At 41.6% G+C, this 23,138-nt stretch overlaps 1 protein-coding gene across 2 annotated transcripts in view; it reads left to right on the top strand.

Moving 5' to 3' along the window:
* The window catches only part of arhgef18b (rho/rac guanine nucleotide exchange factor (GEF) 18b), a 50,477-nt gene that overhangs the window by 25,796 nt on the left and 1,543 nt on the right, over positions 1-23,138 (top strand). For both annotated transcript variants that reach the window (XM_037769508.1, XM_037769507.1), the window contains 20 exons: positions 462-663; positions 1,337-1,443; positions 2,934-3,074; positions 4,211-4,461; positions 4,685-4,810; positions 4,927-5,044; positions 5,169-5,423; positions 5,640-5,716; positions 5,943-6,121; positions 6,672-6,745; positions 7,085-7,270; positions 7,485-7,631; positions 7,897-8,012; positions 9,368-9,436; positions 9,610-9,657; positions 9,855-10,136; positions 10,413-10,562; positions 18,115-18,466; positions 19,458-19,604; positions 20,081-23,138. The exon at positions 20,081-23,138 is cut by the window's right edge and continues 1,543 nt beyond it. In XM_037769508.1, the coding sequence (XP_037625436.1) occupies positions 462-663; positions 1,337-1,443; positions 2,934-3,074; positions 4,211-4,461; positions 4,685-4,810; positions 4,927-5,044; positions 5,169-5,423; positions 5,640-5,716; positions 5,943-6,121; positions 6,672-6,745; positions 7,085-7,270; positions 7,485-7,631; positions 7,897-8,012; positions 9,368-9,436; positions 9,610-9,657; positions 9,855-10,136; positions 10,413-10,562; positions 18,115-18,466; positions 19,458-19,604; positions 20,081-20,397 (3,344 nt within the window). In that variant the 3' untranslated portion in view covers positions 20,398-23,138. The remainder of the gene's footprint in view (positions 1-461; positions 664-1,336; positions 1,444-2,933; positions 3,075-4,210; positions 4,462-4,684; positions 4,811-4,926; positions 5,045-5,168; positions 5,424-5,639; positions 5,717-5,942; positions 6,122-6,671; positions 6,746-7,084; positions 7,271-7,484; positions 7,632-7,896; positions 8,013-9,367; positions 9,437-9,609; positions 9,658-9,854; positions 10,137-10,412; positions 10,563-18,114; positions 18,467-19,457; positions 19,605-20,080) is intronic.

The following is a 23,138-nucleotide window of genomic DNA, read 5'->3' as shown; positions in this document are numbered from 1 at the left end:
TACCTACTGATGCTGCAACGTAGACTATTGAACCTTACCTTGGAGTGTGGATTATTACAAAGCTGCTCCTGCCACTCCTACTAGGTTGAGACATTCACAATGGAGCAAGCGGTTACCAAAGGCACTACCCAAACCACTGGGGCCTCCAAAAGTCGCTCCAGGATTGCTAAACTATCCTCCTCTTCCTCCGCCTCATTGTGGGGTCTGTCCGGACACGTTGGTGACCTGATCACCTGCCGATTCTTCCGATCCCTTCCTCGATCTTGGCTGAAAAATACTGGGGTCGACTCGGACAGGAGTCAAACAAGCACCCGCCTGCCTCTCCGTCCTCATCGTCCTCTTCAGCTCTTCGCTGGTCATCTTTTCCTTTCTCTCTCTCTCCTCGCTGCGTTTCTCACCATCTTCCTTCTCCTTGTCCTCTTGTTTCCTCCATTCACCTGTCTCTTGTTTTTCCTCCCCAGCGCTGAAAGACCGGGACAGAGAGTGGGAGCATTCGGGCCCAGCCTCATCACAGGCCCTGGATGGCCACCCAGGTTTTCTCAGCACCCCAGGCATGACCATTAGTCCGTGGGGACCTAGCATTCAGCCAACTGCCGCCCATACCACCAGCTTCGCCGCAGCCTCCGGCCTTGGCCAGAGCCTCCGTAAACACAACCGCTCAGGGTGAGTATCTCCGCCTTGCAAGTTAGACATTTCCACGCCTCATCTGAAGGCCTTTTTTGCACAGAAGACTTTGTTTCATTTCTCTCTTTATTTGTAACTAGTCTCCTTTTTAAAAAAGATTGTTCCAGAATAACATGATTCCTTTTTAACCACCACAAAGATTAGCTATCTTTCTCTCAAATCTATAATTCTGTAGATGTTTACAGGACCTGTATGTTAATGCTGAATATTTTTAGATTCTTTGATGCCGAAATACAATTTTCTCTGTGCCATCGTGAGATGTGTATTTATAGTTGACATATCAAGGCAAGCTGTCTTTTTTAATATAACAGCCTTATGTCTAGACGGATCTCAGAAGTGGACTACTTTTCCGCTGCATCGCTTGGAAAAATGTGAAACGAGATGGGAAGGCGGTGGGGGAGAGAGAGGCAGAGACGGAGGCATAGGGAAGGTGTAAACATGAGCAGCAGACCGGGAGTTATAGATGGGCAACAATAAGTAGGAAAGAAGGAGAGAAAAATGTAGCTGCATGAGTTTCTCTTTTGTTGCTCATTGTTACTGTGGACCTGTAAATGCACATGTTGCATACTTAGGCTACCACCAGCTAGTGGGATTAAGTTAGTCTCGGTGTCAGCATGTATGCCACCTTAGACCTGTGGTTGTCGTCCCTCAGATCCCTCCCTGGGGAGATGGATGAGACAGATGCTCTCCGCTCCAAACGCTGCAACGAAGACGCCATTTCCCTCGCTCCCTCCACAACCGAGTCCATCATCGTTGAAGGTGAGTTGACTGACTGAGGAGGACAGTTCCACTTTTCACACTCGGTTATAATTGTTTCCTGGTTATGGTGGTAACAATAACTTTATTATCGCAGCCCGATCAGTCCTCTTAAGATCGATGCGTTTGCCTGAGTACAGAGTGATAGTTTATTTTAAGGGAGTTTTCTTAAATGCAGGGAGGAGAGAGAGTGGAGTGTATTTTGTGGAGTCAGGGGTGACCTCACCCTGTCTCATTAAGTTGTAGTGTGTGGGAGAGGGAGACAGGCTAACTGGGTACAAGCTTGCCACATTCAAAGAGCTACTGCACCATCTTTTTCTCCCAGCCCCCTGTTTTAAGGTTTATTGTTTTATCAGACACATGCTTACCATGAAAGAGCTACTGCACCACCACTCTCTGTTGCTTTAGAGTATATTGCTGAAGTAACTGCAGAAAAACTAATTTGACAATGTCTGAATGACGCTTAATAAAAACATTTGGCTTACTATCTTGTACGTACTTTTAGCACTAAGCTGACTGTATCAATAAAAAAAAACTCAGCCACAAACACCTTTTTAAGGAAGTCCCTAAAAGTTTAAGTATTATCTGTTGATAAATAGTAATGTAATAAAAGTATAGAGTGCAGGGTCAGCTACAAATCAGCAACTCTTGAGCTGAGTGTAGGTCAACACTGACAGGTCTCATCGTCCAAACCACAAGTTCAGTGCTCTTTTATTGAAGTGCAGGTTTAAATGTGCTCAGACTAAAGCAAAACATAAATAAGAAGACCTCATTGTTTTTTCTCAACCATCTCTGAGATTAATCTGACATCTTTCTCTTTTACAGCGCATTTTGCTTTCATACTGGATGACACACACAGTAGTGTCATAATTATGGGCTGATTAATGATAGACTAAGAGTTTGGTGGGTAAAGCCTTATATTTTAAATTGTAAAAAGTTTGGGATTAACAAAGAAAGTACGGCATATTGCCTTGTCACTATCTCCATTTATCATTTTCAGCCCTGCCAAAACACAAAAAGACGAGACATTACGTCAGCGGTGAACTATTCTTAATCTTGGATGCTTCACAATTAGTAATTGGAGACTTTCTTTTAAGAGATTCATCCCTTGAACATCATTGTTCATCATTTATGAATGACAGTGAATGTAGAGAATTATGTTTAAGTCATATGAGGACTTGAGTTATTTTTTGTCTTTTAGATGAAACGAAATCTGTTCACTTTGTGTCATCAGTCAGTTTGAGAGAGTTTGAAAGTTGATGTCACCTTAGTGATGACAAGAACGAGCTGTACAGTCCAGACTGTATTCTTCCAGGAGTGCTGTTCTGCTTACCTTCACCTCTGACTGACCTTTCAGTGAAGACACTGACCTAAACATAGACCCCAACTTTGTGCAATTTCCCGTTATATCAGGAGCCAGCTTAAAAGTTAATTTTTTGTATTATAACACCGTAATATGTCATAGTTTTTGATGCCTCTGTTCCTCTCCTCAGATGCTCACTATGCAGCAGTGCGGGCTGATCTGGAGTCTGATGCCCAGGACCTGGAGGTAGAGTCATGGAGTTTGGCGATGGACCAGCAGTATGTTAAGAAGCACACTAAAGAGATGGTGAAGAGACAGGATGTGATTTATGGTAAGTGTGATTATTTTTTTTATTTTATTTTTTTAGGCCTGTACCTGTCCAATCAATGAATCACCTGTCCAGTGGATTGAGGCTGAGCTCATTAATGGGATAGTTTTGGTGAACTGTCAACTTGGCTCATCAGTGCTACACACAATGGACATTGATTTTACTTTTAAAAGTGTACTCCACTGATTTAGCATCACACTCCTATAACATTTTTGGACTCACGGTGGATAATTAAAAAAAGAAAAGTATCAAAATTGATGCTGCAGAATTAGAAGATATCGTCTTTTTTATTCCACACATTGTTCTTTCTTGACAAAACCTTGTGCCTACATTACCGACAATGCAACTCAACCACTAGTGAGACGCTAGCCTCAAGCAGAGTGTACGCACTTCTTTCTCAACTCAATTGTTAAAATTTCAAACTTGCAGTCTTCAGCCCGAACTGATGCAGAGTCGACTGACATCACTCAAGGCAATTTATCAGAGTTCACACAGCTCCCTCAGGAGCCACAAAAATACTTTATACAACTTTTTTCACATATGCAGTAATATTCCTCAAGACCTGTAGACAGACTTTGATGTGATGGAGTTCCCCTTTAATTTTAGGACTATTTCGAGGTGCAGTGTGTAGGATCTGGTGCGTCTAGTGGTGAAGTTGCAGATTGCACCATCTGAAACTTGTGCCAAGCGTGAAGGAGAACTACGGTGGCCGACGTTAAAACGCAATTGGCCCTATCTAGAGCCAGTGTTTGGTTTGTCCGTTCTGGGCCACTATAGAAACATGGCGGCGGGGTCCGTGAAGAGGACCCGCTCCATATATAGATATAAACGGCTCATTCTAAAGTAACAAAAAAAAAAACGATTCTTATTTCAGGTGATTATAAACTAAAGAAAACACACTTATTAGTATTATATTCCATTTCTGCCAATGGATCCCCCTAAATGTTGCACACTGTTCTTTTAAGGATCAACTTTAGCCAGGTGTATGCACAAGGAAAAAATATGAGTAAAATAGGTTATGGAAGGTTTGGATGCCATGAAGCGCCTGTTGTGAACCAGTCCATATCATTACAATGCATCATACATGTATGTGCTTTACATGGCAGAACATAAACCTGTAACTTTATGTCATTGTACAGAGCTGATGCAGACGGAGATGCACCATGTGCGAACACTGAAGATAATGCTGTGTGTGTACGTTCGGGAGTTGAAGGAGAACCTGCAGATGGAGTCAGGCAGGCTGGACTGTCTGTTCCCCCGTTTGGAAAACCTCCTCGAGCTTCACACACACTTCCTGTCTCGTCTCAAAGAGCGGCAGCGAGAAAACCTTGTTTCGCCCAACGAGAGGAACTACACTATCAATAGAGTGGCAGACATTCTGATCGCACAGGTAGGGAGGAGATACATAGCACGTCCAACAAGAACACACATGAATACAAACGCCCAGCATTGATTTCTGGAATACATCACTTAATAGAGTTGCACAAGAACAATATGATGCACAAATTATATGTAAACAGCATAATACATGTGCCACAGTGCAGTATTGGCCAGCACACAAACACAGACTACAAAAACAGAACAGAGAGATGACGGTTTTCTTTGTTCTCCAGTTCTCAGGTGAGATAGGAGGGAGGATGAAGGACAGCTATGGAGATTTCTGCAGTCACCACACGGAGGCTGTCAGCTTCTACAAAGAACAGCTGCAAAACAACAAAAAGTTCCAAAACATCATACGGGTAAGATGCATTAGTCTTCTGACTTTTGATATCAGATTTAATCGACAGTACATCTGTAGTTAAGTTAAATCCACTTGCAGCCCAATAAAGTAAATAATGCCTTTTTTTCTTCCCAGAAAATCAACAACCTGTCCATTGTGAGGAGGTTAGGAGTGACGGAGTGTATTCTGTTGGTGACGCAGCGCATCACCAAGTACCCAGTACTAGTGGAGCGCATTGTGCAAAACACTGAAGGTCCAGTATTTCACTTTTCAGCTAAATACATCACTATTGAGGAGAGTACACCCATATATTTAGTGAGGAATAAGTCATTATAGTTTCATCTTGCTGTATCTATAAACATGTTTTTTGTCTCTAGCGGGTACAGAGGAGCACGAGGATCTGACTCGGGCACTGGGTCTGATTAAAGACACCATCGTTCAGGTCGACGGACTGGTTAATGTCCACGAGAAGAACTCTCGACTCCGAGACATACACAACAAGATGGAGCCAAAGGCACTGGGGAAAATCAAAGACAGCCGAGTGTTTGGGAGGGAGGACCTGGCGCAGGGCAGGAGACGGCTGCTGCACGAGGGCACAGTCAACTGGAAAGCTGCTTCTGGCAGGCTCAAAGGTATCATATGGCATGGTGAAACAAAATACTTTCCTGATATACTATCTAGTGGCGTGCATGAAAATAAATCAATAATGTGCCGTTCTCATCTTTTGCACAGTTTTGGAATTAATTAACATTAAAAAAGACACTTGTACATTTGAAATGTGTCTAGTCTATTATCATCTACCTTCTCTCCAGCTTGCAAGTCTAAAGGTGTGATTTTTGTCCTTCCAGATATTCTTGCAGTGCTCCTGTCAGATGTGTTACTCTTGCTACAAGAGAAGGATCAGAGATATGTATTTGCTACAGTGGTGAGTGATCTTTTCTGCCAGCATGACACTATCTAACAAAAACTATATGTGCATCAAAGAGGAATACTTGAGTAATGTGCAGTAAGATGTGAGTGGAAACAGAATTTAGTCAGTGATATGTGACGGCTCTTTAACCGTCATTCATCAAATTTGACTACCTCAAGTACCAGTAACTAAAAAGCACACCCTCCTGTTTCTTTCCTCCTTATTATTGTGATCCACTCAGGATAACAAGCTGTCAGTGATCTCCCTTCAGAAGCTGATTGTTAGGGAAGTGGCCCATGAGGAGAAAGCCATGTTTCTTATCTGTGCCTCCTCCAATGAGCCAGAGATGTACGAGATCCACACCAACTCTAAGGAGGAGCGAAACACTTGGATGGGACACATACGGCAAGCTGTTGAGAGGTAGCTGCATTTTAACAGGGAGGAAATACACAACCATTTAAACAAAATATGAGAAAGATTTAGGGCGATTTCACAAGCCAACATTTAGTCCATTTTAATCGAACTCTGGTGCGGTTCGTTTGAGCAGTTGTGAACGCAGTAATCGTACTCTGGTGTGGACTAAAACAACCGGACCGAGACCACCTCTCACAAGCGGTCTCGGACCGGTTGTTGTTGTTTCCAAAGCGCAGGCAGCCTGTGCATCAAAGTCCACGATTCCCTGCATTGAAGTGGCAGCTTTCGAGACAAAAAGATAATTTCAATCCTTCGTACACACCCCTCAGCAAAATTAATGTTTTTATTCGGTCCGCTTTAATTTGTGCACTGTGGAACCGAACCAGACTAAATAGATAAACAGACCGAAAGTATCAATTTAACTCTGATTTGGACTAGCCAAACAAACTATGGTTTGTGAAAGCGCCCTTCGATACAACAGAAAATGTATAGGGATCTTACTCAGTTTGCTTCATCTGTCTCCATCTGTAATGGCCTCTATCCTGTCCCCTCTTAGTTGTCCTCATACAGAAGAGAGGCTGTTCAGCGAGGAGGAAGAGGCACGAGCTTTCAGGTTCAAAGAATTTCAAGGTAACTGCATATCAAGTAAGCAATGTCGTAAATACAGAAATCCCCCTAAAAATCATATAGTAGATGTAGTCGGCCACAAGGGGGTGCTCGTGTATTAACTTTAAAATTGTTGGAAGTTGATTTGACTTTTTCTCTACATCTCCTCTCAGTACATCAAAACTGATTTAGGACACATAGATTGTATTCCAGGCAGCAAATGCTGTTTATAACACCTGTGATTAAGTATAAGGGTTGCTGTATAGATGCACAAGAAGTGAGCACGTGACAAAACCTGCATCCCTATCTGTTGTTTTAAGAAATTAAGCCCTCTCTTATTCCATTTCATGTTGCCCATTGTAGAGCGGCTGAGCCAGAAGGATGCAGTGGTCGTCCAGGCTCTTACTGAGAAGTTGCAGCTTTTTGCGGACATGGCAGAGTCTGTGGCAGGTCTGGAGGACACAGCTTCACGTTCCAGACTTCTGCTTCGAGGAGACGCCTCAGACCTCCAGCAGGGGGAGGCCCTGCTCAAAGGAGCTATCACTGAGGGTAGGAGAATGATGCATGATATCTGCTTTAGATACAGAGGTATGGCATTGTGTGAATTTTACACAGATTTTCTCAATTTTATGTTCATTAACTGCTCACTGCAGCTATGTAATAAATCAGTAGGTAGTAGCATTGTTGAATTTGCTACTGTTCCCCCTAAACCTCTCACTCTGTGCAGCTTTTCAACCATAACTTGCTATCTCTTCCACTTCAGTGGAGAATCTCCAGAACCTGCTGCAGTCCGGAGTGAGGGAGGAGGCTCCGACCTCACGGATGGAGGAAGGGAGCGGCTCCGGGGTTCTGCCCAGGCGAGCGGATACTTTTGGGGGCTATGACAGCAGCCCGACCATCCTCAGTAAGAGTGAGTCCAGCACAATCCACGCCCTGAGGAAGTCTACCATCTAATGGCTTTGCAATTGTATTTCAGTGGCATTTATGCCATTAATAAATCATAAATTATAAACAAAATGTGATTCCTTGTACTGGTTTTATTGGTTGAATTTATGTGCTTGTTTTTTACATGTATATGTGTGTCAGTATTTCTGTTTCTGTTTGGTTTAATTACTTGTGTGTGTTTGTCACTGTGTCCCTTTCTGTGTGTGTTGGTGTCGGTGTGTCTGTGCCAGATGGCAGTGTGAAGAAGAACTTTTCTGGCGAGTCCAGAAACAGAGACAGAAGCCAGAGAGCCAGCTCTGACCCTCAGCTCAAAGACCACTGTGGCAGCCACACCCTGGAGCAGACGGTAGACGCTCAGCGCGCACACACACACACACACACACACACACACACACACACACACACACACACACAAACAGTATATCTTGTGATGAGTCACAGTGTTATTTCCTGTAAACAGTAGTGACCAGACCAAGTCATCTGGAAAGTTTCCATGTCCTGATGTTTACTGTAACCCTGTTCTTGCAGGTCACTTCATTTGTTTATAAATAGATAAAGCCTTGATAAAACCAGAATGATCAGGCAGATAAAATATATCTACATGTTGCTGACAATGAGCAGTGTGTGAGAAACAAAGCCAGTTTTATTCTCTGTTACAAGATCAGTTGTAATTATAACTGAGTTGCAGTGCTGTGAAAAGACCTTGCACTATTTATGGTCCTACAAAATTCCTTTAAATGAAGTAATTCTATTTTTTATGTCTAAGCTAAACTAAACCATGTTTCTGTATTGCTCTAAGGGAGAAAAAATGCTCCTTGTTAAATTACTGACGAATATTTAATCAATATTTCACATCTTATGCTGCTCAGCTCTCATCTAGATTGTAAAAACAGCTTTTTAAACATTATTTGCTTTACATAATAGTAGTAGTTTACCCACTATGGCTTTTTACAGCAGCTCGATGCAATTTCTTTCATATTTTAGTGTGTTTGATTTACAGAAATTAAGAAAACATGTGCATTGTGTCTGTTAATTTTGAATTGAGTATCAGCTAAGTTTTTTTTCTACACAAAGTATGGCTTCTAAAAATCAAATACAGCTGTATATGAGCTTTAAGCTTGCTGTAATTACGTCCGTCTGGGTCAAATTGATCACTATGAGCGGATGATTATTAGCGATTTCATTTTTCTTTTTCTTTATTAATTAGATGGTAATCTGCATGAAAAATAAGATTACCATCAAATTTAATTTTTTTTCGCATATGTTGTCATTTATGAAAAGACCCAAAATAAACACTGTAAGCGGACTACTTGATTACTATATGCAAATTATTTAAATAGCATTAGTATAGACAATTTCACAGTTGTAAACATTACAAATGTGTCCCAGCTGCACCGTATGTGAATGACATCAGCTGACAGGAAGTAAACATGGACCCAAGCTGTTGCCTAGCAATGCAATTCCATAGCAACGGAATGATTCTGTCCCAAGCTTTTTGAACCATATAAGCAGTTGATTACTGAAACTGTGATCATTTTAAGTGTTTTCCACTGTAATTCAATTTTAAAATCACATATGACTACAACAAATGTTTTCACAGCATCTATATTGTACTGTAATGTACTGTATACAGTACTCAGAGTGTTTGTGACGTTATTTCATTAGTATGACCTGCTGTGTGTCTTGACTGCTGTTGCTCAGGTTGATGAGAGCTGCTGCTCTCCTGCCAGATGGAACCGCATCTGGTCCAACTCGTTCCCCGAGGCGGAGGTAAACTCTCCTTCTCTCTTCTGTCACCTTGTGCTACACATTTTGATATTCATAGCCATGCCTGCTGAACTGAAAAGATGTACCCATGAGAAGTTTGCTAGGGTTAGGGGTTAATCCAATTAAATTCTGGTAGTCATTTGATTATGATAACCTTGCCTGTGTCTCCATTCTAGTTCTTTGACAGGGTGCTGATGCTCTCCCAAAGGCTCTATAGTCTGCAGGTAATACTGTCCCCTTCAGTGTTTATCACAGTCAGTGAACAAAATAAGTTGAAAAATGTTGTATATTCTGTATGTTTGCAGTTTCATAACAAACGTGTTGAATTTCTGTTTCACTGAAATAGCGAATAAACATTGTCTCGGTACAAAATTCAAATATGTTCCCTAATGACTTTATGTTATGTTTCTCCTGTCTTCAGGCCATCATATCCCAGCAAGACAGTCACATTGAGCTGCAGCGGGCCTCGTTGACAGAGCAGGCCTCCCTACCTGGCCGCCACAGAGGGAACGTGTTCCTGGAGCAGGAGAAACAGCGGACTCTGGCCCTGCAGAGAGAAGAGCTGGCCAGATTCAATAAGCTGCAGTCTCAGCACCGGCAGGAGCAGCAGCGCTGGGAGAGGGAGCGGGAGAGGCACCGGCAGCAAGTTGATGCCACTGAGGCCCGGCTACGACAAAGGGAGGAGGAGTGCAAACGGCTGGAGGTGAAGTGATCTGTCCTACCTGAGCAAAAGATGTGTGCGGAAGGCTGAATATCATGACCTGAACAGTTCACGAACAGTCCCTATAGTGTTCTAGTTTATATATGCAAATTGTTTCAGAAACATTTTGTATTTCCTTTCAAGTTCATGTCTCAGTTCAGTGTGTACATTTTGCACACCAGTCATTTTTAAAAAGTAGGAAATAAAAACACAGGATGTATTTTACAAATATCAATGTTCCACCCGGATGTTTCAACATTGTTCATTCTATTGATGCAGGAGCATCTAGCAGAAGAGAGGAAGGAGCTGGAGAGTCAGAGGGAGACGTACCAGCAGGACCTGGAGAGGCTGAGAGAGTCCACCAGATCTGTGGAGAAAGAAAAGGAACGCCTGGAACACCAGAGGAAGATCAAGAGGAAGACTATTGAGGTGGGAACTAGTTGTGAAAATATCACAGTACGCCGTTAAGTTTGGAGAACAGGCTCACCATACAATACAATACAATACAAGACTAGCAAGTTAGCTATTGCTAGCGGAGACAATATTTGATTTACTCAAAATTATTTACCTCAAAAAAGTAAAGGAGTGGACAGCAGACACAGTTTTGTTTATACTACATTAGGTGTTTGCATCAGAATCTTCTAGAGTATCAGGTATACACTAGGAATTTGCTTTGATTCATTGGTGTAAATAAGCAGTAAAAATAATAGAATAATTAAAACGTTAGAATAAAAAAATTGAAATTCTACCAATATACAATATAATATAAAAACAAAAAATAAACATACATGGATTTATTCACACATTTCCTGGTGCGTACAGTCAGCACATTAGCAGATTGCTAAATGTACGTCGTGGCATTCTCGTTCTGGCAGCCAGAAAGATGCAGAAACTATAAATGAAGCTTAAGCTAACAAAAGGTTTGCAATACGATGTGATTTAATTCAGATACACTTAAAAACATTTGTAACTTCAAGGTATAAAGATTTTGAATTATAATTTGTAGGGGACATGGATTAAAAAAAATGTTTTTTAAAATTATGAAACTCTAAATTGAAGGTCATAAAAGAGTATGCTACTGCACCTTTTAAAGCTATGTGTAAGAGCTGAAGAGGTAATACCAGGAGCTATGGTGCTGCTGACGATTACTCACATGATAAAGAATAAGAAGAAGGGACTTTCCTGCAATTTGTTGCGTACATTTTCCAAACCTTTCCTTACCTTGGCTCTCTTTTTTTCCTTCCATCCCCTGGGCATGAATCCTGTACCCACCCTTTTAGGAGGTACTCAAGGATCTGAAACATTGATGAATGATAATTACACACGTACAAATGATTTCATCTCTAACCACTCAACCCAGGAGTCCACCTACGCAGGGTGGGAGCAGTCTTTCTCCTCACCTCTCTTTACCTCCGTTTCTCCTCTCTCCTCCCTGTGCTATCCTAGTACCTGCTAGTACAATGCGGGTCATTGTTTGTGAGTTTCATGGGAGAGGAGCTTTGAGAAAGATCCACTGACTGTAATTTCATGCCCGGTGCTAACAGATCTGTCAAGGAGCTACAGTAAAGATACTTAATATCAGCATTGTGTGTGTGTTTTCAAAGGCCCGTATCACCATCACAGTTTTGGTTGATTGGCGTTCTATGCTGAGGAGAGGTAAGGGAAGCATGGGAAGTTTTCTCTTGATACAGACTTTATCTTCTCATCAAACCAAGAAGATACAGGCCTTGACACACCGGGGGCGTGACGAATAAACAACACAAAAATGCGAAATACTCGCCTGCGAATTTAAATGTCTAGGGCTTTTATTGTGAAAGGTGCGCTGTCTTTGTCAAGATTTAAAGGAGTAATAAAGTTTGCCATCCTGGTAAAAAAGCTCCCCCAGTATGTAACGGCCTTAATGTGACAGTTCTGGTATACTTACTTGGGGTAGACGATATGAATAAAATCCTCTACCACAGTATATATAATTTTATATCACAATTTAATTTTGATATAAATCATTTTCTGGAAAATCAATCAAGAAATGTTATTGGATAAAACCTGACAGCAATTTTCAGTTTTTCTGCTAATCCAGCAAATTAAAGACCTGACAAAACCAAATAGTTCATTACATGGATGAAAAATAAAAATCCAATATGAGAAATGCTAAAGGGGGCGATACCACAAATCTCGATTGTGTCTGTTAACACTTGAGTCTTCGTCCCTCCGCTCTTTTAATATTCCTGAGGTGTTGCACATGATTTGCCTGTACGGTGAATACTGGTAACCGATGGCTGATTTAGTAATTTCTTATTAAATTTGTGGGTACATTTTTAAAACAAGCAATGTGATCACGGGGAGATGAGCATGAACATTAATGACAGCTCCATTTCCAATCCTGAGTTACACGTTTGATTCTGTCATCAGGTGCAGGCCTAATGATAGGATTGTTCACTCTGACTAATGCTCCTCTATGAGAAAGCCGAAACCTTTCAGCTGGATGAGTCAGTGTGTTCTTCTGCTTAAGAAAAAATTAAATTGTCATTGTTCGCACAAACTGAACAGCTGTTTTCCAAGAGTTTGGGCCGATCACCCGAAGAGCTGCACTGATACATATCTGTATACGAGCATACAGATCTGTTTTTCTGATTGAGGCTGTCTCTAGTGATGTCATTCTCTGCTGTCTGACATTCCTACCTGTTTGGTGCCTGGCAGATATCTGTGATTGGCCAGTGCCTGTTATTCCTGCATACCAAGCTGAGTAACTGACGGTGTCGTCCATTCAAGTCCTGACTCGTCCCCAAAAAATGCTACAGGGCTTTTTTGCAACTGTGCATTCTGCTGTTTTATTGTTATTCATCTACTGCAGCTTAACATCTTAGGGATTGTAGATAGGCAGCCAGATGTCTGAAGATTTCATGGTAACATGATCTTTCAATGACATGTTTTAACTCAAGACGAACACAAGCAGCTGACATGAGCTATTGCATTCATCCTCTCATTACTGGCTGCAGAAGGCCGGCCTTCTACTGCGAGTTGTACCTAGACACTTCACAGCAAATCCTGGAAAACCACAGCCTCTGGCTGGGTTGACCTAATCTGCTGTGATGAGTAATGCAGGGACCCTGGTAATTACAGACGCCCTCATTGAAACAGTGATGGTGAGTAAAATTGCTGCGCGGTTTGTTTGTTTGTTACATGGACTGCAAGATAAGACCTGAAGCAGGTCAGTTCTAGACCCTATCAACACTCAGCACCCCATTAAATCATGCCCATAATATTTGTTTTAGACCAACTAAGTAGTGTGTTTTGTACACATGCAGATGTATGGGTTATAATTCCATACTGTTGGCTGTGCTATGGGAATTTCTTTGCTGCGGTTGTGGGAGATTTGGAAGTGGTTTGTTCCCCCTCTGCGTCAAACACATCAAACGGTCTTTTCATCAGCTGTGACCTCAGGATCTGTTCCAGGCTTCGGGCCAGCCTGATATCAACCGACATTTAATCACCACCACCCAACATTAAGACTCATCAGCAAACCCGTAGAGCTATAATTAGACCTCATAAAAAAAGACATGCCTCCTTGTTTTGTGTGTTTCGAAACATATGTGAGTGTTTGTGCAAGAGCGGTGCTCGTTGCGGCATGTCCTGACTTCAGAGGAACTTCTCTTTCATGTGTTATCTCATGTGATCACACTTGGCCCCTTGATAAGGAAGGCTTTGGGCTCAGGCTTTTCTATTGGCTAGAGCCTAGGCTCTGATTGCTCAATAGTCCTGTGAATGCAAAGTCATAAAGCGTGTTCATAATCAAGGATAGAGTTGGAGTTGGGGATTTGATTGACAGTAAAGCAGAGAAATGACTTGCACAATACAACAAGAGTCAATGGAAAAAAATACGTTTTTTGCTGGAAGGAAACCTAAATTGTGGAAACTGGGTTCATGACTACAAGGTCAAAGGTTCAATCCCCGACCTATTGAGGTCTTTAGGGTGAAACGCATCAATGAATAACCACTGCTCTTCCTTCAGTAACTTTTTTGAGATGCCTTTAGGCAAAGCACTCAGTTTAACAACTCTTGCTTTTTGCTCAAGAGCAGAAAACTGTAAAACTGGATTGCTACCTGGTGTGAGTAACAACATGAACATGACAAAGAACATTGCTAAAAACATGGGAAGATTGTCAAAGCTCAAGAGAAACGTTAAAAGGTCAGTCGTAAAATGGTGACCTGTATCTGTGTTTTTTACACTGAGTTATCGCTTCCTGTTTGGCCTCAGGCTGATTTACGATGCTGTTTTTGAGCGTGTTCATGTGGTCTTCAAAAAAACCCTGAAGAGTAACTCTTTACACATCAACACAGGCTAAGATAGAACACAGAGCTCGAGGGTAGATATTTTCTTTTTTACACCATCCGTCACCGAAGCTATCCTCACCTGTTTGCCCCGCACTATATGCAGTACTATTCTGTAGCCTCCTTCGACTGAAATATCGTCAAATTACCCAATAGTTAATCGTTTGCTCTGTGAGAGAAAATAGTTGAACACAGAATAAGTTGCGCTTTTCTGTGCATCTTGTTTGTTTCCTGCCATCAATTCTTGAGATGTAGGTAATGTGATGTAATGATTATTTTCAGTATCGATGAATCTGCACATTATTGATCAATCGTTTGGTTTTTAATACATCAGAAAAATTGCAAAAAATACCCATCAGAATTTCCAAAGTAGGGATGCATCTAGTCGCAATACCTGGGCTTTGGGTGTCATCCGATACCGAGGACTGATCTGATACCAGTGTTTAATTAATAAGCTGTATGCCTCACTGTGGAAGTGACTCGGATCATTCTTTTATGTGTAAGGCAACATCAGGCTGGACTTAAACATCGCTTCTTTAACTTTGTAAAAAAAAAAAAATACATAGATATAAATTTACTGAATTGTTATTTATTAAAATAAAATAATAAAATCATAAATCGTGGTAAACTTGGTAAAAAAAAATCCTCAAAACAACATTATTTGCAATTCAGGTGTAAACCTTTTTAATGTGTCAACAAATTGGTAAAAACTTAAACAGGAATTAAATTTCCAGTACAAAATGTATATAGTATATAAACTTAGAATTGAATTGAATAGTCAGTGATCCGGTTTCGCTACATCCCTTGTCCAAGGTCATGTCATCAAATGTTTCGTTTTGTCCCACTAAATAAGCTGAATTCAGAGAATGTTTGGAGTTTTTGATTAAAAAAATAGCTTCAATCAATTATTAAAATGGTTGCTCAATCAACTAATCGCTTAATGTGATGTCCCAGGAGTCATCGTATAAATGGTATACAGAACAGTATTTACTCTGCGTCACCATCACATTTATAAACTGTATGAATTACTTGAACACAATTTGATTTTGGATTAGACCGATTTTAAGGCTACAGTGTTTGCTAATCTCATTAATTCACCACAGATCAGAGCTGCACATTATACAAATATCCAAGTTAATGTCTCACACATGGTGCTGTTCCACACATCATTTAGTCCAGGTAACATTCAGCAACCAGTATCTCCTTCCCACTGGTGTCCCATTGTGTATAAGCCAAGGCAGCATATTGTAAAGCTATGTATGATATGGGAGTATCCAGGCAGTCGGTTTCAGGATGAGAGAAACCTGGCTGTATAATTAGCTGGTCCAAGCCTGTCATTAACAGAAGCCTCTGGAAGGCAGCCAGTGCTAATTGTTTATGTGCTGTCAAGTCAGGGATCTTTGTGCGCTGCAGCTCCCGCACAGTTTACTGCCCTGGAAACCTGCTGTTTGTGCCGCTTAAAGCCGGTCACCTTGTTCTGGGAACAATGCAACATCTGTGTGCCAGGATGAGTGAGTGCTGAAGGAGGGAAAGAAGAAAGGGGGATTTAGGGAAGGAAGTATGGAGACTTTCCCAGTGGGGCCCCTCTCTGCCTCGGGTCCCGTCATGCTCTGCTGTTACAACTCCACACACACACACAGTCACAGTCAGATGAGTCTGCCCTTCATGCCTTGTAAAACACTGTCATCATGCGTTCCCCTTCTCCACAGGAAGTATTCTGCATCATCATCAATCATAGAGCATGTGGACTATATACCAAACACAGTTACAGACTGACTTTAGGTTGAAGACACTACAGTTAAGACTGGTGTTAGACTGACTAATATTTGTTTGGTGATATATTATTATGATCATGATGATATTGGCCTTTTTTTTTTTAAAAGTATCATAACTACTGAGTTTTAATTAAGCACATACATGTTTTAAGACTGCTTAAAATTTTCCAATTTATTTTGAAAATGTGTCATTTATGTAAACCGAAAGATATAATACATGATAATTAATACACAATGAGCAGATACGCATATACGGCCAAAAAGCTGCATTGAGCTGCATCATTCAGTCATTCAGGCCCCAGAATCTCAGAGAATGTTTCTTAGAGATCAAGAGAGTTTTTTTCTATGATTGAGACCATTCCAGCGATCCATCTTTGGAAACGCAGGGACGAGGAGGATTTCCAGTCCATTAACATCCGTCTCTTGGCTGTAATCATCGCAAACATCAAGTGCTTTTATGTTGCTTTATGTAGATACCAAGCTGATTCTGAACAGCAAGAAAATAACTGTTTTCTCTGTTTTGACATTTTAATTATATCTCCACGCCGGCGACAGCCGCGGCCAGAGGCATTATGTTTTTGGGTTATCCGTTCATGAGTATGGGACACTCATGAACGCGATATCTCAGGAACGCCTCGAGAGAATTTCTTCAAATTTGGCATAAACGTCCACCTGGACTCAAGGATGAACTGATTAGATTTTGATGGTCAAAGGTCAAGGACACTGTGACCTTAGTCCGTCCCATTCTTGTGAAAGTGATATCTCAGGCCTGGAGGGAATTGTATTACATCTGGCACAGACATCCACCTGGACTCAAGGATGAACTGATAAGATTTTGCTGGTCAAAGGTCAAGAATTAATTTGCTAATTAATGACAATTTCACACAAAAGTCTAAAAGGGATAAAATGATGAAGTGATGACATTTTGGATAGACATGGTCATGGATGTAAACTGCAACTTGACTGCTTGGTGGAGGCATACAACCGCTCGGCGGTAATTCCAGTTTAATGTGTGATAAATATCATTCTGCAATACATTGGGCCACAATGTAGAAGGGCTTAAACTTGTCTTACTGTAACAGAGTGAAAAGATACTTTTTATAGCTCTTGTAATGCAACACACACAAACACTGCACCATTACTGGTTAGTCTCATTGAATGCAGATTGGATAATAATGCTGACTCCATCTCTAGATCATCTTTCCTTCAGTCTAGTAATTAAGTGGACAAAGCAGTCAGTGTCTTTCATCCGCTGATGTCATGAGAGCCATTTCCTTGTTCCTCTGCTTGTCTAACAGCCCTGCCTGTTTTGTTAGACACGCCTTTATGTGCACAGGGACTATTAAGGGTTTTATGTTTCTCATTTTGGGTGTGTGTATGTGTGTGTGTGTGTGTGCGCATTGTCCTTGAGTCTCTTGGAACACATCAAAAGCTTGTTACCAAACTGTGTGCTCAGCAGAAACAGTCGCATGTGTTTCTGATTCCCTCTGTAGACCATAAATACCCTGCTCCTCAACAGATTGTGTTTCTGTAATGACACGGCGTCGCACAGACGATTTATAGTGTGTATCTGTGTGCGTGTGTGTCTTCTGTACTCTTAAGAAGCTGTTTTAAGTTTTGTTTTTCTTCTTCAGAAATACACTCTCTTGCATAACTAACAGCAGGCTGCTGACACATATATAACATGCAAACTTGACATTCACAACTCTCCATTCCAAACTGAATCTGACCACAAATATGGATAATTACAGGGCAGAGTAGGAAAGCTGTCCTCTCTGAACTTAAATACTGATTTTGAAGTCTTATATGATGATGTTTGCAACAGTTGAAGAAGTTTTCAGTCACCTCATTAAATAACGTCCAGTTTTCTCCTCCAGGTGGCTCCTCTGTCTGGCAGTCTGAACGGGGAGCTCCTCATGTCCTCCGGCCTCAACACCTCCACCAGTGCCTCTGACCTTCCCCTCCCCCCGAAGCCCCTGGTGCGTGCCAGCCTGTCCGTCGCACCGGCCGACTATCCAGAGCGCCCTGAATTGATGCTGCGGCGGGAGGCGAGCTCTTCCACCCTGCCGCTGAAGACAGAGGTGCCGCTTCATCTCTTCAGCACCACCAACCAGCAGCACAAACTGCTTGGGGTGCAGCAGCAGATCCCCACCAAGCTGGCTGCGTTCAGCGGCGGCAAAGGGAAAGGAGGCAAGATTGGTAAAGCCTCACATCGCACTGACAGCACTGGTGAGGAGTTTCACATAATCAGCAGGTTGTTTTGGGACACTTGTGTTCCTTTCTTTCTCCATGTTTAAACATCTGCTGATGATAAGAATCAACAGTAACCGAAGTGCACACACGCCTGCACATGGAGTCTCCTTCATAAACAGTAAAATACATAGTCATACAGTATGTGTGCATTCTATGGCTGCAACTAACCAATATTTTAATTTTTAATTATGCTTAAAATAGTTGCCGGTTATTTTTCTGTTGATAGGTTAATCAACTATTCGTTGCAGCTCTAGTACATTCTTTAATGGCTGAAATACAAATTTAATATAATGATTTCTCTTACTAGCATGTTCGGGCATGTCTGGCAATCTTATAACTGCTATTTTAATCGAGACATGACTCAGACTATTCCTGCAATGTCACATTAAGTGTGAATGAATAGTTTGCTAAAGTAAATATGCAGAGGATAATTATTTCCTTTTCACAAAGGAAACAAAAGGAGACAGTGCAGGAGTGTCTCAACAAATGGACAGGGTGGAGCGTGTGAATTTTCTGTTACACTAGCGCTTACCGTGCATCAACTCATACTAACAATTATCATAAAAGCACACTCATTTTTAAATTGTTAATGAGTGTCACATTGGGGTTTTCCCCTCTCTCTCATTCTTTTGGATGATGTATAACAGTGCAGCATCTTCTGTTTTTAAATGGATTTTTCTCACTCACTCTTAATCGATATGCAAGCCATCTGTGCCTGACATGAGCTTGACCTGATCAGCATGATTTAAGTGGCTCATTAGGATCACATTAGCTGTCTAAATTGGGTCAACCCTCTGATTTATCAGATAGTGGCCTGAGAAAGGCGACTTTAGTTTACCAATGCAATCTAATTTTACAATTAAATGAGCTTCTGTCTCTGTTTCTCTTGTTTCCTTTGCTTCCTCTCCCTCCCTCCCCCTCCTCCTCCTCTTCCTCCTTCTCCTCCTCTTCCTCCTCCTCCTCTCAGCCTCAGTGGATATGAAGCAGATGCTGCCGCTGAAGCTGTCCGCCCGAGACGACAACGCCCTCAAGGCCAAGCGCTCCATCAGCCCCCACCAGCAGCTCCCGCTGTCAGCCCCTCCTCAGCCTCCTCTTCCCCTGCATCACCACGCGGGTATCTTTTATACACACAAACTCATGACACACACACTCACACACACACACACACACACACACACACACACACACACTTCCTCCTTTGCTCTGTCAGGACAAACCAAAACACAATCTCCTCTTTGTCTTTGCCAACTGCATTATTAAACTTGGTTCTCACAGACACAAACATGAGACACATGCATTCTCCACCTGGGCAAACCGGACCCCACCCGATCACGTTCCTCTGTAAAGCTCACATTCATACCCAGCCTCACCCTGTGTAAACACCTATCAATTTCACATGCCTCACTGTGATTAATGGCAGGCTGTACTGCTGACACAGACAATTTTAACACTTTAATCCTCCTTAGGCTGGGTAAACCCAGCTGTAATAAACACCCAGCTGTAATAAACAGGTACAAATGATTAATCTGCCGGCGTTTTCATGCTATTTTTGGAGTAAGCCATTGTTCTCTCTCTGTATGTCTGTGACAGATCAACTCAGTCCTCCAGACAATGCTGGACCAGACACCCAGCCCACCTCCTCCATCAGCACCTCCCACCCTCCAAATGTTCAGAAGCCCCCCATGCCTCCTTCACAGCCCTCCATGCAGCCTCCCGCCATCCCTCCCCACTCACAGAGCACCGGCTCCCTCCAGTTCCAGCCCCATCTGCAGCCGCAGGGCCTCAGTCCCAACGCCCAGGCCCAAGTCCAGGTAAATGTTCACGGGCTCACCCACAGCCACAGCATGCCACCACCTTACAAGACCGCCACAGAAGACCTGAATAAAGAGGACGTCATCTTCTTCTAAAGTCCAGTCTGCTGATCGCTAAAACAAAAAAGAAAAGAATCATGGGATAGTTGCTGGTCCCAAATCAACCACGTCTCCCATTCCAAGGAACCACTTGCATGCAATACGGTGATGTTGATGGTATGTTTGGTGTGGGCACTGGGCAGGTGTGTTGTTATTGAGGGTTTATAAGGTGAGATGGTTTAAATATCTCTACAAAGTTGCAGCAATCCATAACAGAGAGCAGAGCCTTTGTCAGCACTTCAGTGGTTCATAAAGACAGAAAAATGTTATTCAAGAAAGATGACATTTCTATTTTAACTCTGCTACCCCATCTTTGTTTTTAAGATGCCACAGGTACTTTTTATTTAATTTTTAGTTTTATTTCTTAACACGACGACGACAAGTATGAGGAGGAAACGTGTATGAAAAAGTTCAAATGAAGTTAAACCAATCCAAAGACTTTAGCTGCGAGAGCTGAAAGGGGATTTGACTGAAAGGAATAATGTGAAGGAAAAACGGTTGGATGATTTTCAGGAGACTCGGGTCAGGCTGGTTAGTGAAGCATGAAAAAGTGAAAGGTGCAGCGACGGCGCCCTGGCCTTAACCATCTGCTTCTACTGGACCTGGAACCACAAGAAATGATTCAACAGGAACTCAGAAACTCTTAATACAGGAACACTTTCTGCTTGATGTTTCGTTTGCACAGTGTGAATACTCCATTCCAGACTAATGAATGAACTCTTATGGACTAAATGTGGTATTGTTTGGGTGTCAAAATTGTGAAGGTTCATTTCATTTTGTTGTTCTTGTTTTTCCTAACCATGCATATTAGAGAAGGCTGAACTGTGGGATACACTTCTAGTGTTGCCACTGGTTGTAAAACCTGAGTTAAACTTTTGGCAAATTCTACTGTTTTTCCAACTCATGCATACTGAGACAAACTCAGGGATGCCTTTATTATGTCTGTACAGTTTGAAGTTATGTGAGATCAATCAACTTTAGGTCTTTTCTTGCGTTTCTTTGGAGTAGCTCTGCTCAAAACCAGAGGTTTTACTAATTTTCCTTGCATTAATAATATTTCTAAACACAGTTTCACTAGTACATACAGTTGCATTTTTGTTCTACCACCATGGCTTTGACCCCTAACAGCAAGTTGATTGATAAAAGATCACTTTTTTAATACAGAAATTAGTCAATTTGAGTATGTACTTTAATTAAATTAGCCTACAACCATGAGAATTTAAAGCTATATTTCCCAAACTTTTGGCAGAGCTGCTACTCACCCCATAGACATCCATGAAATGAGCTCAACTTTGCACCGTTCAGCATACTGCACCCTGTAGACATCAAAAAGGCCTCACTGAGTTTGTTACATTTCACAGAAACTATCCCTTTAAGAGAAACACATCTGTTGCCATTTAAGTGGAACCATAGCTTACTGTACAAGTCATAGCATTCATGCTTCATGTTGTTTTAAGGGTAAAATTAACTTTCTAACTGCTTAGGCAGAGAACATTTTGGATTATAGGCTTTCAAGAGAACATAAATAATAATCACAACAATTTTATACAGAGTTGATATGCACTGAAAAATATTAATATCCATCATCATGCTAATAAAAAATATATTTTTATGATTTTGCACTAGTCGATCCAGTAGAGTAAAAGTGTTATTTCCAACTGTAAACAGCTCATACTGGAGCACGGTGTTAACACTGTTTTATATCTCTCAGTCTTAGTTATTCTGAAGTGGCTTCACTCATATGGTGCACTATATTATACAACACACATTCTTCCTCCTTAAGCTCTAATGTACTGAGTACTGAGTCTTTGAGCGACTCGCAGGACTAACGTGGCTAGAAAATGTTATCAATTTAAAGTTTCAGTCCTAATTTTTCACTCGTCAGGAAATGAAAAGTTCATGTGTTTGACACGTCATGTTTTTGAAAGCTTGTGTCTCTGGACTTCATTTTGCTGACTTAGACAGTACATTTCCGAATGGGTTACTCTTAGCAGAGTCGGTATAACTTTGAGATATCTATGAAGATGTCAGTCTTAATTGAGACGGTGAGGTCTCATTGACAGTGTGTTTTATGGATTGCTGATGACATTTCATTAGCTGGGTCTTAAATCTCTGTGCCTGACAGAGAAGCGGTACTGTGACCGGGCGCCGTGGTCCTGCAGCAATAACGACTATCAGCTGTTGTCTAAAATTACAGTCTTTATCTCTCTTCACAGAATAAATATGGAGACGTTCGTCTGATTTTCCTTCTCTGTATATACGGGAGAACCCTTTAAATCATGACGTAGTTGACACATTAATGTGTTCAGTGTCTGGAGGGAAAAAATGTTGGAAGAGCTTTTTGTCTTTGTCCAAGTAAGCTCGTCTCTGAAGCTGGCTGGAGTCTGATCTGATGTATATTATGTATAATGTTGTACATACTGTGTGTGTGATATCTTCTGCACCGGCGGCTGCCCTCTTACACATTCTCGTATTAGGAGATATTTGACGTGCATCAAGATGCAAAAGTCAGCCAAAAGTCTGTTTGTGCATATGTGTATATACACTTAAAATACACATGAGTGAGTGTGTGTGTGTGTGTGTGTGTATGTACGATACGGTAAGCCTTGCTTGGATAGACTCGTAGCAGTTTAATGAAACCACAATCAGTCGTTGCTGTTGAACTGAAAATGAAGGTGTGCTTATTTAATCTCCTGACGTGTGTTGTTGATGTTGTAGCATTGAAGCTGAGGTGCTCT

This window comes from Sebastes umbrosus, chromosome 5, assembly GCF_015220745.1.
Source record: "Sebastes umbrosus isolate fSebUmb1 chromosome 5, fSebUmb1.pri, whole genome shotgun sequence".
Classification (NCBI taxonomy): domain Eukaryota; kingdom Metazoa; phylum Chordata; class Actinopteri; order Perciformes; family Sebastidae; genus Sebastes; species Sebastes umbrosus.
The sequence above is the reverse complement of the archived record's forward strand: the minus strand, read 5'-3'. Positions and strand labels throughout refer to the sequence as shown.